This window comes from Fonsecaea pedrosoi (genome assembly GCF_000835455.1).
Source record: "Fonsecaea pedrosoi CBS 271.37 unplaced genomic scaffold supercont1.2, whole genome shotgun sequence".
Classification (NCBI taxonomy): Eukaryota; Fungi; Ascomycota; class Eurotiomycetes; order Chaetothyriales; family Herpotrichiellaceae; genus Fonsecaea; species Fonsecaea pedrosoi.
The window spans coordinates 2126872-2143826 of record NW_013550614.1 but is presented as its reverse complement, the minus strand read 5'-3'; the positions used below and the strand labels follow the sequence as shown (position 1 = coordinate 2143826).

Sequence of the window (16955 nt, the reverse complement as noted above, 5' to 3'; positions counted from 1 at the left end):
GTCGGCGTGCTGCTCCACGCCCGATCATTACATACCCTTGTCTCGCCTGTTTGACAGAACAACGCGGGCAGCTCGCTACTTCTCGACCGCACAATCCAGGGCTTGGATATCCGCCCGAGTACGAGGTACCCTCAAGCGTGTTTTGTGGCTTGCGCAACAAGCGAGACTTTCGGGGTCTGGACTGCCTATGACACCTTCACCTCAACTCCTTTGCTTTGTCGATGCGGTCAGAAAAGTTTTCAAAGTTTTTTTGCTGCACGAGTCCATCCACTCGTGTTTGTCTGGTCAGTGCTCCGCGCCATGCGGGTTTCTCGACAGAACGTTATCGTTGCGGTGGAGTGATAAGATGACTTTGCACCTGTAGATCCCTCGTGCACTGGCGTACACCTCTTTGGACACAGCTCAATGTTCACTTCGGTGCCGGTCTCTGGCCTTTCCGTACGCACCAGCTTGGCATCGATAGTAGTCCAGCGTTGATAAGAGCTGTTGATGATTTTGGTAGTCATCAGTTGTACTGGTTGCGCAGCTCTCGGCTGCAAACTTTGCACTTTTTCAATGGCACGAGGCTGGACAGACTTGTTTCCAGAGTCCTCATAAGCTGCTTCGTAAAAAGGGCGCTGGGCTTAGCACCCGTTCTTTAAACTCTCGGCCATCAATCAGTATTGGGATGGCATGACTGTCCCAAAATGGCCCCCCAACCTCACCTGTATGTGAACACTACGACTTGAAGTGTCAGAGCGAACCCAATCTGGAATGGAAGGAGAGGGAGCCTCCTCCCGGCAAAGGCAAAGGGGTGTGGTGTATGTTTTCCTTCATCTCCAATGCATCCTCTTCTAGCTCGGAGCGCGAGACCCTTGCTTTCGCCCGAAGCCACTTGTTTCCAACCCTTCTCCGTGACCTGATCACTTCGAGTGCTGGAGTCCGTTGTAGACAAGCCCACCACCAGGTTCGGTTTGATGGATGCTGAGGTGAGAATTATCGTTCAGCTGATCCCATTCATCCAGCTACCCATCCCTCTGTCGAGGTTGTGCGCTCAGGTGTGAAAAAAGAGGAGCTCAGTCTCGGGGGTTTGGTGTACCGCCGAGCTGAGGAGGCGGTGTTCCTCTCACGCTTCTCACAGTTGGCGTGCCTGCGACTTGCGCTTCGACGGGGGTACGGTGGTCTGGGAGATAGAGGGCTGCCCGCTCTCGAGTTCATGTGTGCTTTTCTCAAGCAAGATTGCTCGTTTGAGTGTGAAGGCAATTTGACCCTGTGCGGTATGTACCTTTGGGTCGCTCTGACTATGCTTTTGATGTTCGTTCATTTTGTTTCCACGATGTCAATGAAAAGCCAATCGCAGCCAGCATGTCGTCCAGGAGGGAATGGGTTTCTCGAAGCACATCCCACTCCGTTTCGTCCTTGACCATCAGGGTTCCGGCCAGTATTGTGCCATTGATGGCCACGGAGCTCTCTGGGCCAGCGCCGGGGATGTCGACAGCCTCTTGTCTCCTAGGGCAGATTGCCATCCGTTCCATCGTCATGGCAAGGTTGTAAGAAATCAGTGTCTTGCCGTTCCTTTCAATTGCTAAGCTTTGGTCTAGAGGTTGGCCGGGGAACTCGGCGGCAGACAGCGCTGCTTGCACGAGCAGTACATATCGGCGGTGTAAGTCGGCTGCAGACGCGTCGGGTTCGAGGGGCGTGGAAAAATGCAAGATGGGCAACGATGGATCTTGAAATAGTGGTAGGTCTGGATGAGCCGGCACAGTCATGCGGTCGATGAGAAGCCTCCACTCTCGACTGTTCGGACCTGCCATATCCTCGACAGGTAGGAACTGCAAGTGTCGATGCATCTGGCTGGCACCGCTGTGTTCGCCAGAGTTAAAGAAAGCAAAGAGACGGGAAGGGTCTCCACCATGCCGCTGGTCGTGCCAGGCACGTAGACAAGCATGTGTCAGGCCGATATCGTCTGCCTCTAGAAGGTCTGTTTGCGGTTTGTTGGCCTTGGTGGCGAGAATGAAGTGGTTGTGAATGACTGGGTATTTGTTCAACACCAAATTGTGCGATGCATTGTGAGCCGGGATTTGAGCAATTAGGAGCTCTGCAGGCGGGTCCTCGAAAGGATCAAAGTGAGGTCCTAGTGGCTTCTTTTTGGGGACAAAGGCGTCTCCTTGGGGCTTCTTCTTCAACGCAGGGCAGTATCGCAGTTGGAACTTGACAGACATGAGCACCCAAACCTCTCCTGCCGATATGGCGCCGCACTCACCGAAGCCCCTCCCCTAGCTTGGAGGTATGCGAGACTAGTCTCGGAGAATAGAATGTCCTTGGCCTTGAAGGCTGTCAGGAACTTCTGGGACACCCTCTGGTGTAGTGGTTCGGTGAGACCTAGCATTCTCGCTGTCTCGGTCATGGTTCGTCCCTTTGATGTCAAATCTGGTCGGAAATAGAGCCAATGGCATCAAACTCTCCGTGCTCTGTGCCCACTTGGATGCTCACTCGCTGGCTGAGACCGCGAGGATGTTAAGTCAATTATCTTTGGGGGAGAGAGTGATCTGATTATCCTCCAAGATCCCTTCCAAACAGAGTTGTTGTGAGGACATCAGGCCATTGTGATCCTGGCAGGTAAATCTTCGGCGGCTGCAGTCTTGGCGGCCCCCAGTGCCAAGGCGGTCGGCGTCGTGGCCTACAGGTCCCTCGCACGGAGACTCAAGGGCGACCAGCGATCGGGGGTGAGATGGCTGCAGAATTCCCACGTCTTGGCAGCAATGCTGAATAATGGCCTGGGACAACGTCACTGCGTCGTTACTTAAACAACCTCATCTCAACCTCCCGATACCTTCTCCTTCACCTCGAGATCCTGGCCACTTGATATTTTCATGGCTCCTATCAGATAATAGCACAAGTTACTCTCAATACATGTCGGCCCCCACATCTCCTCGCGTCTGCCACCCCGTGCAATGCCTTTTGAATGATTGCTTCATTGACACCAAACACAGCCCAGGACAACCACTGCGACACCCCATGTTCCTGCGGAGGTCTACAGACCCAGATTCAAGGCGCGCAGAGTGTGGCAAACACGTTGCTGAAGGATGACAGCGGTTAAAAAAGGTTTGAGCACAACGAAGGGCGAAACACTGTCTCTTGCAACCAGCTTTCGTCATCTCTCGATAAGACATATCCTGGGGACCAGATCAAGGGGAGCTAATCGTGGCTCCGGACATCGGCCAACCAATATCAAATGACAGTCCGTCTGCTTCCCGCTGCAATGTCCCGATATGACAGCTCCACAACCCTGGTACGTCCAATCGAGCGAACAGGTACGATCCATGGCCTACAGTGCTCAACCATGAACTCATCTTCATTCACCCGAGAGCACCTCGCGAAGCATCACGATCCCCCCTCTGCGCACAACTCGCGCAGTTTATGCCATCCCCCAAAGGAGCGGACCCGCAGGCTAATACCAGACCGGCTGCCCAAAATTGACAAGCAGGCAAACAATGTAACACGGTGCCCTTGATGTTTGCTTGCCCTTTGCCATATCTCCCGCCTGGTGACCCCCTCGGCACATCACCTACCTTTGCTGATCACGAACGGATGAACCCTGAACATATCCACGAATTCGATCTGGTACTTGCCCGTGGCCCCAGTCCCAGAAAACTCCAAAGAAGTGCCAGAACTAATAGACCGAGCCAACTGATTACCTAAAACTTGCCATCCACAGAAAACACACATATCGAAATAGAGCCTTCCTGTTTGCCCTTCTCACACCCCGTGGCAGCTGGCATAGACGGGCCACCGGAACACTGCCACATCGCGACTATCTTGTGTTGAATGCTTTCCCTTGCCCCAAATAGGCGATGTTTTCTTTTATGGTTTTTTTTACTTCGAGCCATGGCAAGTACATGGTGGGCAACAGAGCAGGACACAATAAGGTAGGAGGATGTGGTGACAAAGGGCTGCTCTCTAGGCTTGTTTGTGTCCTATGTGGAAACAGAGTTGTTGGCTCAAGCAATCGTGGGCCATCAAGACAGCACGACGCAGCAGACCAGCTATCGAGGAGCTATTGTGCAACAACCCGATTCATTTAAGGTTCCGCAGACTAGGAGCAACCTCTGCCGATGTATCAAAGACCGGAGCAGAGCTCGATGCGAGACATTTACTTGTGGATGGAATCAAAAGGTAAGCTTGACTCTTACCACGCAGACCCTCGTCTTCACGTTCTTGGGGATTTTTAATTCGATCCCGATGCCGTGGATGGGTTCTGTTTGCAGTACGAACAGACTCGACTCCGTTTCCATGGATGACCACGCAGGTGCTGATTGTAATGTGGCCAATGATTCAACATGAAAACGCAACCTGTCGCTCAGACTCTCACAGCACACTGCTCTCGGCCCTTCACCAGTTGTAGTCGCCAAATCTATCACTCGCTTCTGCACTGCGCAGCCTTGCAGCTTGCAGAAATGTCCCCGAAAACAGCTGATTCAAGATACTCTGAAACCTACACCGAGGGAAAGACGTTCTGTTGTGGACAGGCTCATTTTCCTTGTCACGTACCAAGATGGTCTGCACCGAGTTACTTCACTCCAGCTCCGACTCACCATTCCCAACCGGCGTCTTCTGACACACTCCATATCTGTCACTCCGCTGGAGCCCCGTGCCCTGCTTCCCATATGAGTTCGGTCAATCTCACCTGCTTTGAAAACTCTCACAGTCTCGCCCACACCCAGTCGCCCGCAATGCAGCGTCCAGCGCAACAAACCATGAACTCCGCAGCTTCTTACGGCGTCAATGTGCACTTCTGTCCATCCTCACAACACGGCAACCGCACTATGTCAACTGGAAATTATGGCGCATACACTGACCAGGGCGAAGTCGGGAACAGTTTGCGGTCTGAGGGGTCAGGGTTCTCAAGTGTCATCCATGTCCCGACACGGCCACCAGATTCTCAGAGTCTTGACATTTTCAGTACCTCGTTGAATGAGGGCTGCGCAAACCAGGCCAAGGCTTTCACGCATTTACCCCCTACAACCGGAATGGCTATTGGTATGGATATGCGGCAGTCGACGGCTTACACATCCTATGCGCAGCAGCGAACGCCCCTCGGACCGGATGATTTCAATTCGCTCTTTCAAAATCTATCTCCAGACGAGTTTGACATCTTCATGCCGGACAACAGCATGCCAGATGGCCAGCTTATCGGTGGTGACGATTTGACCACCCCGAAGACTCTCCTGGAAGCAAAGACCCCTGGCTCGAGTGAGCTTTGGCCTTCTATTGCAACGAACTACGAGTCGCACGTACTTGGTGCGGCCACATCACCTCAACATTGTGCTGCCCAGTCACATCTGGATCCTGTATTCAATTTTTGTCCGATCGACCCTACATTTCCCCTGCCACAACAGATTGAATATGATTCGACTGCCTTAGTTTACCCGCCTTTACCCGAGCTGCCCTCTTACGGTGATGACCCTTTTGACTTCCAGAATGACCCTCCAGCCTCTTCTGCGGACCAAATCCTTCCGACCGCTCATTATCAGGAATTGGAACATGCGTCTGCGTATGATCAGAGCGTCCAGTATCCAGATCTTTGGGCTTCCGAAGCGACCACCTCATCACCCACGGGCCTGACAAACATTTCAACCCCCCAGGGTAGACAATTGGGAGTAAAGAGTGGACAGCGCGACACCTCAAAAGACACGCTTCTAGTACAGCTAAAAGAACAAGGACTGTCATACAAGATTATCAAGGAGCGATTGAAGTTCGAGGAGGCTGAATCAACCTTGAGAGGACGATATCGTGCTCTGACGAAACCAAGGGAAGCAAGACTGAGGAAACCAGAATGGAGCGATCGAGATGTGAGTTGCCCTTGGAAAGCAAGCCCAAGATACTAACGCGCTACGTAATAGGTTCGGCTCCTTTTCGAAGCAGTTTCCTATTGCTCGAAGTCGACCTCGGTTGACATTCAGGTTTCCAAAGATCTCGATGCCGTTTCCATTGGTCAATTTGTCAATAAAGTACCGTGGAAACAAGTTGCTGAGTATATGGAAAGCAAAGGCTCCTACCGATACGGCAATGCAACAGTCAAGAAGAAATATCTGGAGGTTCTGAAGACTCGAGGCGCTCCAGTTTGAATGGCTAAACAAGGAACTTTGTGTGTTTCGACCAGTCTCCTGGTGATCAATCGATGGCTGTTTGCCTGTCCCTCTAATTTCCTGTCTGAACAATTGCTGCTGCTGACTTGCACCATAACAGCGGCTATTCAAAGATTTCCGCATAATTGATGCGGTGTGCAGTTCGCAATCAAACGAGGAGCTTGCCAGCAAGCAGATCTCTGATTAGTTTTTGACTATATATTCATGTCGATATTGACCGCAGGTGCAAGGGATCCACGTGGGCAACCACGTTGTCTGTTCTCGTCAAGCGTACACACATTGCACCTCTCGATCAGCCTTCTGCCTGACCGTCGACGCGACGGGAAGATACCGAAACGATTCACAAATATCGCATACTCTGGCTTGACCACGATAACCCCTTGCCCCTCTGCTCTACCTTTGTCGCCCCAGGTTTCCTTGAAGCAAAACCCTCAAATATATGGAGCCAGAGCGTGCTTAGCATGTCGGGTCTACTCACTTCCATGTCCCGAGCACAATAACACAAGTTTACTTGGGCGCTTCAAACCAAAAGGTCCGACTTTGCTCTTCCGGGCCTGGTCTGGATCTTTCGAAATTTTCGATCAGTTGTCGAGTCATAACGGGAGACTCATTCAGCATGAGTTTGACCAAGAGCAAGGAATCATTGCTCATGTGGGAATTCCCCGGCGCTCAACCGCTAAGCACTTACTCCCATGGCTTCCTTGACCTCGAATCTTTCACATAAGAACCTTCGCCCTGACTCTAGAATTCCTGAGTCAGGAAAGATGTACCGAGGGCAGCGTCACCAGCGTGGCCAGGACAATCACGACCACCACCAATCATCTGGTCTAGCCTTGACCCACCGGAGCCTTGCCCCCTGGCTGTGACTTGCCTAACGCGGGGATTTCGCGGAGACTGGGGGAAGGTAAGCTGGCAGGACCAGTCACGGGTCAGTGACTCTGGTGTCAAAGACAACGCGGTCCGCGGCTCTTGTACCAAGTCTCGGCTCTTATAGACTCTATTCATATGCCTATAATTTCCCCCTTCTCCTGCCAGCTTCCTCTGTGATCCTGACATCGGACCAAATACTCTTTATTGATCGCAGCAAGACCTTGCAGCATGCGTCGTAACTCAGCATCAGAAGGTCTCCTTCGCAGACAAAAGCTCAATGCGCATACCTGCGCCGTGCTTGCTGTATTGGGCTTTGGTTCTATAACATATGGCTACACGGCAAGTATTATTGGAACTACGTTGGGTACGTATCTTGACGTCTCCTTGGAGACGTTGAAACTCATGTTGGGTGCATCTAGGCCAACCATCCTTCATTGAATACTTTGACCTTGCAACCCGTTCCGATGGAACCGACTTGATATCCACCATGAATGGCCTTTTCCAGACGGGAGGTGTGATTGGAACATTACTACTCCCGACGGTCGCGGACAAATGGGGTCGCAAATGGGCCTGCGCTGTGGTAAGGGCTGATACAATTCCTACCACTCTTGAGCGGTTCTGACTTGCTTTACAGTCGTCCATTCTTGCCATCGTGTCGGGTGCTATCATGGCCGGCAGTGTGAATGTAGGCATGTTCATCGCCTTTCGATTTGTGGCCGGTGCTGCTGCTTTCATGATCCTCGCGGCGGTGCCCATCCTGATGAACGAAATTGTCCCGGTCCACATGCGCGGTGCTCTTGTGGACGTTCACGGAGTCATGCTCGTGCTCGGCTATACAATTCAAGGCTGGGTTGGATTTGGCTTCTACTTCTGGAAGGATGGAGGCTCGAATACTTGGAGGCCTCCCATCGCAATTCAGTGCTTCTGGCCACTGTGCCTGTTGGTTGGTCTGTATTTCGTCCCTGTAAGTCAGATGCTCTTTTGGATGCAGTCCAGCCATGTCTGGTTCTCCCCGACGACGAAGTCGGATGAAACGGGAGTGAAGCCAAAGAACATGTACTGATATTGTCGGTCTGCAGGAGTCGCCACGATGGTTGGTTATGAATGGACGTGATGCGGAAGCTGAGGCTGTCCTGTTCAAGTTCCATGCTGATCCCAGCGATCCCGAAAACACGGCTGCGAAGGCCGAGTTCTTCCAGATCCAGAAGCAGCTCGCGATTGACCGAACCCTGGGTAACTCGTGGTTGCACATCATGAAGAAGCCGTCGTACCGCAAACGGGCGCTGCTGGCCCTCGGGACTACTGGCATCATCCAGTGTTCTGGCGTCTTGGTCATCAACAACTATGGTCCCTCGCTGTACGCATCCCTCGATTTCTCGCAGGTTAAACAACTCCTCTACCCGGCTGCCTGGCTCACATTTGCCCTGGGCATGAACGTCATGGGCATGCTGGTGGTAGACCGCTTCCCCCGGAACAAGTTCATCTCCTTTGGAGTTCTGGGTTGCATGGCCAGCTTGATTGTGGAAGCCGCACTAGTCGCCAACTTTGTGCCGTCCAACAACAAGTCTGCGCTGTCGGCGGCAGTGGCCATGTTCTTCATCTTCCAGGTCTTCTACGGATTGTGTCTCGATGGGACGCAGTTTTCGTACCTGGGGGAAATCTTCCCAACCCACTTGCGAGCCAAAGGTGTCTGTCTTGGTGTCTCGATGATCTCGTTGATGAACATCATTTGGCTACAAAGGTATGATGGCCCTGGCAGCGTCTTAATGCCGCCTGTCAATTTCCTGCAGTTCCATGCTAACCTCACGCACATAGCGCCCCTACCGCCTTCGAGAATATAGGCTGGAAATTCTATCTCTGCTTCATTATACCAGGCACACTTGGAGGGCTTGCCATCTGGTTCTTCTTCCCAGACACCAACGGCCTGCCGTTGGAGGAAGTTGCCGCTATCTTTGGCGATGCGGATGAGGTGGCCATCTATCAACGGGACCTCGAGGTCGACTTCGCAGCACATGCACCAAATGGCGTCAAAGGGGGTGAGACGACGCACTATGAGGCTGATTCGTCTCCTGCCAGCGAGAAAGTCGAAGGTTGAACCAGGATCGGGTAGGAAGACTGCCCGAAGAGAGACCGTCTCTGTCCTTTTCTCTCGAATCTAGACATAGAGTCAACTCACGGTAGAGGGGAACGCGACAAGGAATTGGGGGGTTCATGTGCGAGATGGAGCTGTGAAGGGGCCTTCTATTCATCCCAAGCCAGGATTTGTACACATTTCAATCGATAGAAAGGGCCGCTGTCGTGTCAATTGTCACATGGTTCCTCGTTTGCTCTGACACGGACTATCGAAATGGTGAGACTTGGTCAAGTCATTCTCGGCTCTTAGTCATGATTTGGTTTTCTAGTCACCATTGTCTTGATTGATCCTCGTTCTCGGTACTCGTAATTAACATGACCGCAATTTCGCATCAGGAAAGGGGCCCTTGCCTCTGCTGGGTTAGAACCCTAGCAGCAACAGGCATTACCTGGTGATAAGCGGACACAAACGGCAAGAAGGAGTCAGACTCGATCCCTCATCCCCCGTCGACTGATTTGGCACCCAAAAGCAGCATCAACTCGGTCTATTTCCAGTACGGAGGTTACACCAGATCACGTTTACCTTACGGGGGACTCGGGCCTCCGTATCCCTACCAAACTACGAACGCACAAACGAAGAAACAACGAGCCTTTCGCTTTCGCCTTCGCTTCACGCGTCTCGGCGAGATTGCTAATTTTCTTCAACCCTCGTCTCGATTCAGCGCATCGCTCACCCTCGTCGCCCTTCTTCTTCCCTGCGGTCCGGCGACGATGCAGATGCAGGTATCTCGGGGCCTTTTCCCCATGTCCGCATGGCTTCAGGTTCCCAACGTGATATTAGTCACGCCATTCCCGTAGCGGTAGCTGGTCTGACAAGGCAGACGAAGACGCAGACGTCGTTACCATCACCATCACCATCGTCGTCGTCATCATTGTCATCATCATCATCGTCGCAACAGCAAGATCCAACAACATGTGGGGTGTGTCGGCGACCGCGATGCCCGCTGCCCTCGCACAGAGCGTATCTTGCTTACCGGAGCCGCAAAAACAGCAGCAGTACATCCGCGGTGACAGTCACGACGAAAACCACAAAAGAGCCAGATGAGCTCGGGCTCGGAAAGAACCAGAAGCCAAAGCCACAGCCACAGCCACAGCGCCAGTCGAAGCTGCTCGAGACAAGCTTCGTCAAGTCGTATGCGTACACGAGCACGCCGCCCTCATTGGGAGCTGGCAGGTTGGATGGATTCCATGACTTGCCTGTGTCGGGGGGACATCGAGCCGATCTACATCAGTCGGTTTACAATTGTGAGTTCTATCGACCTCTGTCTGCGCACCTGAGAGGCGGAGCATTTCCTTTCTCTATGGGTATGCCATGCCATTAAAGAAACAGACAATGAAACTAATTGCAATCTCCCGCCCATCCTGGGGCGGGCCCTGAGGTGCACTGCAGTACTCCATTCCAAGATGGGAGCCGCAACCGCTTTCCCTCTACCCGAAGGTCTCGCCATGAACGAGATCGGAGGGAGCATGATCATGCCTGTCATGACCGACACGTCGTTATGCCTCAGCGTCATCGCCGCGTGGAAAGGGGTCGAGTACCTGATGGGCCACAGCCCGGCCTTTGCTCACCTCGCGTACGAGACCCAAGCCCTTCAGTCGCTGCGGCGGAAACTGCTGGATCAGGGACAAACGGCCGTCACCGACGAAGCCATCCTGTCGGCTGTCCTACTCTGGGCCACGGCGACCATGTTCGCCCAGCCCGACGCCCTGAGACGACACGCGGCCGGTGTTCAAGCACTGGTGGCAGCGCGTGGAGGTCTCAGCGCCATCGGTCGCGCTGGGTCGATTGGCCAGGCCGCCTCCATCAGACAATTGATTCTCTGGGCCGACTTTCTCACGGCGCAGTTTCTGGGGGAAGACGTGCTCTTTGGCGAGCCTGGACCTACAGGGGCCGACGACGACGCGCCCATGCCGCCGTCGCTGGCGAAATTGTCCGCCGTGGCCGTCGTCCCGGCCTCCTTCAACTCCCTCCTCGGGCCAGAAACGCTCAAAGCGGCACGCGACATGAAACTACTTCTCGTCTCCCACGACACGGCCACCCGGACTGGCCGGCTCTCCATCGCCGAATACAGATACCTCATGCAACTGCTGAACAAGAGCACCATCGAGCGCATCAGCCTGGCCTATCGGCTACGTGGTTCGCATTCCCTGGACGAGGCCGTCGTGCTGGCTATGAACCTGCTGCGGCTGACGACACTGTTCCACGCGGGGCCGTTGGTCCCGATCGTGGTCGCCGTCATCTCGCGGTTGCGCAAGACCCTGGCCTACATGACGACACTCGAGTCCATTGACACTTTACCTCCCGGCGGCGGTGGCGGTATCACTGATGATTCTTACTCTTCCTCCTCCTCCCATTCTTCGCCTTTTCCTCCCCCTCCTCCCACTCAGCCATCTTCTCCCGACTACATCGACTTGTATATCTGGGCCTGCTTCGTCGGGCTGGTCAACACATTCGAGAGCGAGAACCGCTCGCATTTCATCGAGATGCTCAGCACGGCCCTGGCCCGCAGGTACAGGTACAGGTACAGGTACAGACACGGCTATCGGAGCAGGGACGTCAGCTGGCCCGACGACTGGCAGCGGGATGTTTTGGAGATGTTACGCTCGTTTCTGTGGTCCAACGTCGTCTTGACGCCTCTGTTCCCGGACGCGTGCTTGATGATCGAGTCCTATGTCTTGTCACCGACGTCGAGCGGCGGCGTTCGCACCAGCGGCGTCACTGAAGGATGGTCAGTGCCCGAATCGGGCAAGTCCTCCAGAGGAGGCAAGAGTTGATTTGATTTGATGGGGATTTTATATTGTCTGATACATCATCCCATAGTCGTCAACCACGGGATCCTTGGAGCGCTGGAACCGGAAACGAAATTGGAGAGGGAAAGGGAAGCCAAAGAAGACCCTGCCCAACCCAGTCCAGGGACCCTAGGATTTCAGATTCAGATTCACATCCCAGCAATGAAAGAGAAGCAAAAAGAAAAGGTCCGGAATCGGGAATATACAAAGACGCAGATCACCAGGCAGTAGGGCACCGCTGGGGCATTCATCACCACGGATCTACTGTGTAGGTCTGGATCTGCTGTCGATATGGACGATATGGATGATATATATCTTGGGGTTTGACTTGACATGACAGGACATGATACGGTATGGTATGGTATGGCACGACCTGATATACTATGGCAAGGATGGGACGCGAAGTAGTATTATGCTTATGGCCGAATCGGATTTGGGAATTGAAGCCCTGAATCTATCTATACATGACAACTGGGTTCTGGGTTCTGGGTTCTTTGGATGGATTGCTCAACCCTCCATACTCGTATTGAGTCAACAAAGACAACGACAACGACAACGACAGAAAGAGGTTCAACGGCCCAACGAATCAATGTGGTCGGTTGAGAAGAAAGAAAGCATTGCAGATGGAAATTGACCGCTGGAAATAGACCCTGCGCGCAGAAGACAGACACTCTAGAGAGGCACATGAGATGTCTTCTTCACCCTCACTGGTGATGCCGTGACTGGCTGTACATATAAACCGGCCCGACCGTCCGTATTGTATTGTATTTATGTGCATGTCTCATGTTTCATTGACTCACTCGCTCGCTCGCTCACTCACTGATTCGAGTCGAGGATGAACCTGACTGGGAAGTGATTGTCATGTCCAAAGACCGCACCACCTTCAGCTCTGAGTAGTGACTGTGCAGTGACTGGCAACCAGCCTCTTCTGTCCTGTCTTCGTACAACAAGAGTCGTGTTTCAAAAATGTATGTAGATTTGAAACAAGATCTCCTCTTCATCTCCATCGCCAATACAGAATACCCGTCAGCAGACTTCTTCAATTTTATCCAACAACCCCATGCCTAACGGCACCTGACAGCGTACCCGTCTGCCGCGCCCCCCCCCCCCCCAGCTCAACTCTCGATCTTTGTTTTTGCATTGCGGACTCGCAGACGATTGGGCAAGTCACTGCTTTTCTTCCGTCCAGTGCCAGGGCGAGCTTTGTGGTCATCTTCAACATCATCCTGCACTTGCTCCGACACGGCCGAGTGCTGCTCCACCCTTTGCTTGACGGGACTGGCGGCCTCGGCCTTGACCTGCTCGATGGGTTCGACGTCGATCTTGTCAAAAAACATCTTCTCGACAATCATGCGGCCCTCGGCCTCCTTTTCGTTTTCTTCATTGTCCTTCCTCGGTGCCTGCTCTTCCCCGTCTCCAGCGACTTGTTCGTCAAGCTTCAGCTTCGTCAGACCCATGGCGTAGATCTGCTCTTCCACGGTGCCCCGGGAAATCAACCGGATGACTTCAACGTCCTTCTCCTGCCCAATGCGGTGTGCTCGGTTCTCAGCCTGGATGTCATCCTGCGGGTTAAAGCCGCTGTCGAAGATAATGACTTTGTTCGCTTTGGCGAGGTTGATCCCGGCGCCTCCTGCTTTTGTGCTGAGCATAAAGACAGGCGTATTGTTGTCATCGGCAGAGAACTCGTCGATCAGGTCTTGTCGTTCTGATACCTTGGTGGCACCATCAAGGCGGAAGGAGTCGATGCCCTCACGTTCCAGCGCCAACTCGAGAATGTCGAGGACCATGACGAACTGGCTGAAGATCAACGTTCTGTGGCCTTCAGAGATGAATTTGCGTAAAAGTTCCATCATCTTCTGGATTTTACCGCTTGCACGCCACTCGTCGCCGTTAAGTGCAAAGCGTCGAAGCTGTGCATGCTTATCGCATAAGGTATGAATTTCCATATCGCTATACTCGAGAAGTTCAGTGACGATGAGATCGGGGTTTGATTCTCGCCATAGGTCCACCTTCAGGCACTGCTTTGCAATAACAGGCAGCTGTTTGTTCGGATAGAGGCGCCGGAAGAGAAATGGGTGAATGGCGGCATGTCTCAATTTCATCAAGATGTTTGTCGATTCCTGGGTCACGTTTTCGCCTCTCTCCCGCCTCGCACGGATCTCAAAAGCCTTGTCAAGCCACATTTGATAGAGCTCTGATTGTTCGGGACTCAAGTCACAGAACTCCACCTTTCGCTCCTTCTTTGGCAGATCCCTGAGGACTTGGTATTTCTTCCGTCTCAAGATGAACGGCGTGAGCATGCTTTTCGCACGCTGGATTCGCTGTGCCGACAGGAGCATTTCGTGGTTGTTGTCCAGCGCTTTGAAGTTGTGAGTGAAAATGTTCTTCAGTGCTTGCGCCTTCTCCCGAAAGAGAGCCGGCATTAGAAAAGCGAGCAGGGAGATGAGTTCCTTCAAGTTGTTCTGCAGGGGAGTCCCGGTGAGCAAAAGGCGAAAATTGGACTGAATCTTGACCAATTTACTCGCGACTTGGGAATCGGCGTTTTTCAACACATGGCCCTCATCATAAATTGTACAGTCAAACCCAAAGCTTTTCAACCAGGGAGCATCGTCTTTGCCCTTGGCTATCGTGTAGGTGGTGACAATGACATTGACTTCGTCGCGGTTTTGGTCGAGAAATGCACTCAGCCTTAGCCGCTCGCCGGGATTTGTCGAGTAGTACGGTTCGACCGTCAGTGCTGGGCAAAAGCGTTGAAACTCCTTGAGCCAATTTTCCAGAGTCGCTGCGGGCACCACGACAAGGTGAGGTCCCTTCTTCCCCTGCTCGAAAAGATGAGCCAAAAAGGCAATGACTTGACAAGTCTTTCCCAGTCCCATGTCGTCAGCTAGGATGCAACTCAGTCCCTTCTTGTAGAGCAAATTAAGCCAGTTGAGCCCCACGATTTGATAGTCCTTCATTTTCATATCGTCGGCCATGATCGAAGGTTGGCCGATGAATCTCTTTTGCCCTGAACGTTTGATGTCTTCGTCGTCACTCACAGGTGTACCAATGCCGGAGTCATGACCTGGGAATGAGGCTTGTAGCGAGGCTATATCCAATTCTCCCTCATGATCGCCAGCAAGCTTGACTCCCCAACTCTTCATCTCATCAGCCAACGGTTTCGCCAGATTTTGGCATTTCTTCACGAGATAATCAACAGCCTCATAGCTCTCGAGCATATCCTCAACCTTGTCGACGATCTTTTCACCAATGGGAGCTGTCCTACGCTTCGTCTTTGTAGGCTTTAATTTCGGATCCTCGATTTGTCTGATGGCATCGAGCTTTTTGAAAGGCCGTTTGGATAAAAAGTGCTCAGCGAGGTCGCGGGTTATGGAAGCAATGTCAGCCAAATCCGCCGCAGAACAAGTGTTGAACAGATCAAGGACACGACTCTGGAAGGGTTTCTTGCTCTCGTTGTCCGATGAGACTGGTGATACATCTGCGTCGGAATCATCCGACTCTATGGCGACCACGCGCTTCGGCCTTTGTATGACTTCTTCGGGCACAGGCTGAGGCGAAGAAGAATGCTTCCTGCCACGCACCAGCGTTCGTTTCTTCTTCTGCGGAGGCGGGGTTTCGAAGACATCTATTGTCTTTGACGGCTTTCTGATGTTCTGAGTAGAGCTCCATTTTTCAGTGATGCTCTTCTGCGGTACCTTGGCGTGCTGCCTTGCTGTACTCGTGTGTTGAGGCACGGGTCTGTTGGCTGCAGGAGTAGGCATCAGCTCGTCGTCCGAACCGGTCAAATCGACAGCGCTTTTCTTGTTCTGAGATTGTCGCTTCTCGCTCCGCAAAAGCAGCGCATCGATCGCATCTTCGTAAACCCCTTTATTCGAGAGCAGGACTTCGTAACATTCTCTCACCGTCACCGCACGAAGCATTGACATTAGTCGATTCACCTTCTGTCTCGTGCTATAGTCACTGATATCATCAAGCTCCATTTCTTCTTGCCGCACAGCCGGCGGTGACGAGACCACGGGCATTGCACGGGCAGGCCCAGTCTGTCGCGGTCTCTTTGAAATGCTGCCGTAAGCGTTTGCATTAACATCCGCAGAGCGTTTCACTCCGCTCGACCCAGCCGAAGACGTCGAGTTTGGAGAGCCTCTGAACACGGATCGTGAAGTAATCTCCATGAAGCGACTCAGTCCACTGTTTTGAGGCTGCGGCGATTCGGGAATTTTCCCTGGCGACTTGTTCTTCCGCACAAATGTAGATGTTTTGATATCATTCGACCGAATGCCATGACCCTCGCTGTCTGACGACCCTCCACGATAGGTGGGCCCCTCGTCGTCGCTGTCGATCGTTATGGGAACGGCACGAGGCTGAGGCGCCACATATGGTTTTCTGAACACCGTCCCTGCCGGTGCCATAGCGCTTGCCAGTATTCCTGTGGGTTTCCGTTGTAAATTGGGGGTGGCCATCGGAGAGGAGGCAGCGACCTGGACGACGCCAGGCTTGGAAGGAGAGGAAGACATGTTTTCGGCGGAACGATCAATGATTTGAGTTGGCTGTGTCTGTCGGATTATATCCATGTTCTGAGATTTTACCCCAGGACGATGAACCGGCCAGGTTGCGAGGGTTTCGATGTCAGAGTCGTCGTCACTCATGCCGGGCCTATACAGTGGAAGCGTCTCGACCGTCTCGTGGGTAGGCTTGTACTTTGGATTGAACAGTTCATCGTCCGACTGCGACAGAGAGTCGTCGGAAGACATTGTTCGGTGAAGGGAGAGGGAGGGTCCGGTGCTTGGATTTGCTGCGGGTGAGTCAAGTTGCACAGGGCGGGTAGTTGGTTGTATTAAAAATCCGAGTACATCTTCGAGAAACAAGTTATAGTATGCTTCGTGAAGTGGCACTATTCACCCCCTCGACGCAGAGATGGATTCCACCGCCAAAGCACGAAGCGTGCAGAAGAGGGTCTTTTGAGCGGTGTTTATAAATTACTCAGGACCTGTTATCGGGCATACGAACACGGGTATTACAACGAAAAGGCTTTTT

At 52.8% G+C, this 16955-nt stretch overlaps 5 protein-coding genes across 5 annotated transcripts; 3 read left to right on the top strand and 2 right to left on the bottom strand.

Moving 5' to 3' along the window:
* Positions 1-1280: 1280 nt before the first annotated feature.
* Positions 1281-2386, bottom strand: Z517_02727 (uncharacterized protein; the record flags this gene model as incomplete). The annotated part of the gene is made up of 2 exons (XM_013431836.1): positions 1281-2189; positions 2243-2386. The coding sequence occupies 2 exons, from the start codon at positions 2384-2386 to the stop codon at positions 1281-1283; spliced, it is 1053 nt and encodes a 350-aa protein (XP_013287290.1).
* Positions 2387-4736: 2350 nt separating this feature from the next.
* Positions 4737-6107, top strand: Z517_02726 (uncharacterized protein; the record flags this gene model as incomplete). The annotated part of the gene is made up of 2 exons (XM_013431835.1): positions 4737-5831; positions 5883-6107. The coding sequence occupies 2 exons, from the start codon at positions 4737-4739 to the stop codon at positions 6105-6107; spliced, it is 1320 nt and encodes a 439-aa protein (XP_013287289.1).
* A 1119-nt stretch (positions 6108-7226) lies between these two features.
* Z517_02725 (uncharacterized protein) lies at positions 7227-9093 on the top strand (the record flags this gene model as incomplete). Its single annotated transcript, XM_013431834.1, has 5 exons — positions 7227-7362; positions 7418-7578; positions 7633-7962; positions 8078-8739; positions 8814-9093. 5 exons carry the CDS (start codon positions 7227-7229, stop codon positions 9091-9093), a joined length of 1569 nt encoding a protein of 522 aa, XP_013287288.1.
* Positions 9094-9883: 790 nt separating this feature from the next.
* Positions 9884-11906, top strand: Z517_02724 (uncharacterized protein; the record flags this gene model as incomplete). Its single annotated transcript, XM_013431833.1, has 2 exons — positions 9884-10376; positions 10522-11906. The coding sequence occupies 2 exons, from the start codon at positions 9884-9886 to the stop codon at positions 11904-11906; spliced, it is 1878 nt and encodes a 625-aa protein (XP_013287287.1).
* Positions 11907-13036: 1130 nt separating this feature from the next.
* On the bottom strand, positions 13037-16672 carry Z517_02723 (uncharacterized protein; the record flags this gene model as incomplete). Its single annotated transcript, XM_013431832.1, has 1 exon — positions 13037-16672. The coding sequence occupies one exon, from the start codon at positions 16670-16672 to the stop codon at positions 13037-13039; it is 3636 nt and encodes a 1211-aa protein (XP_013287286.1).
* Between the last annotated feature and the right edge of the window lie 283 nt (positions 16673-16955).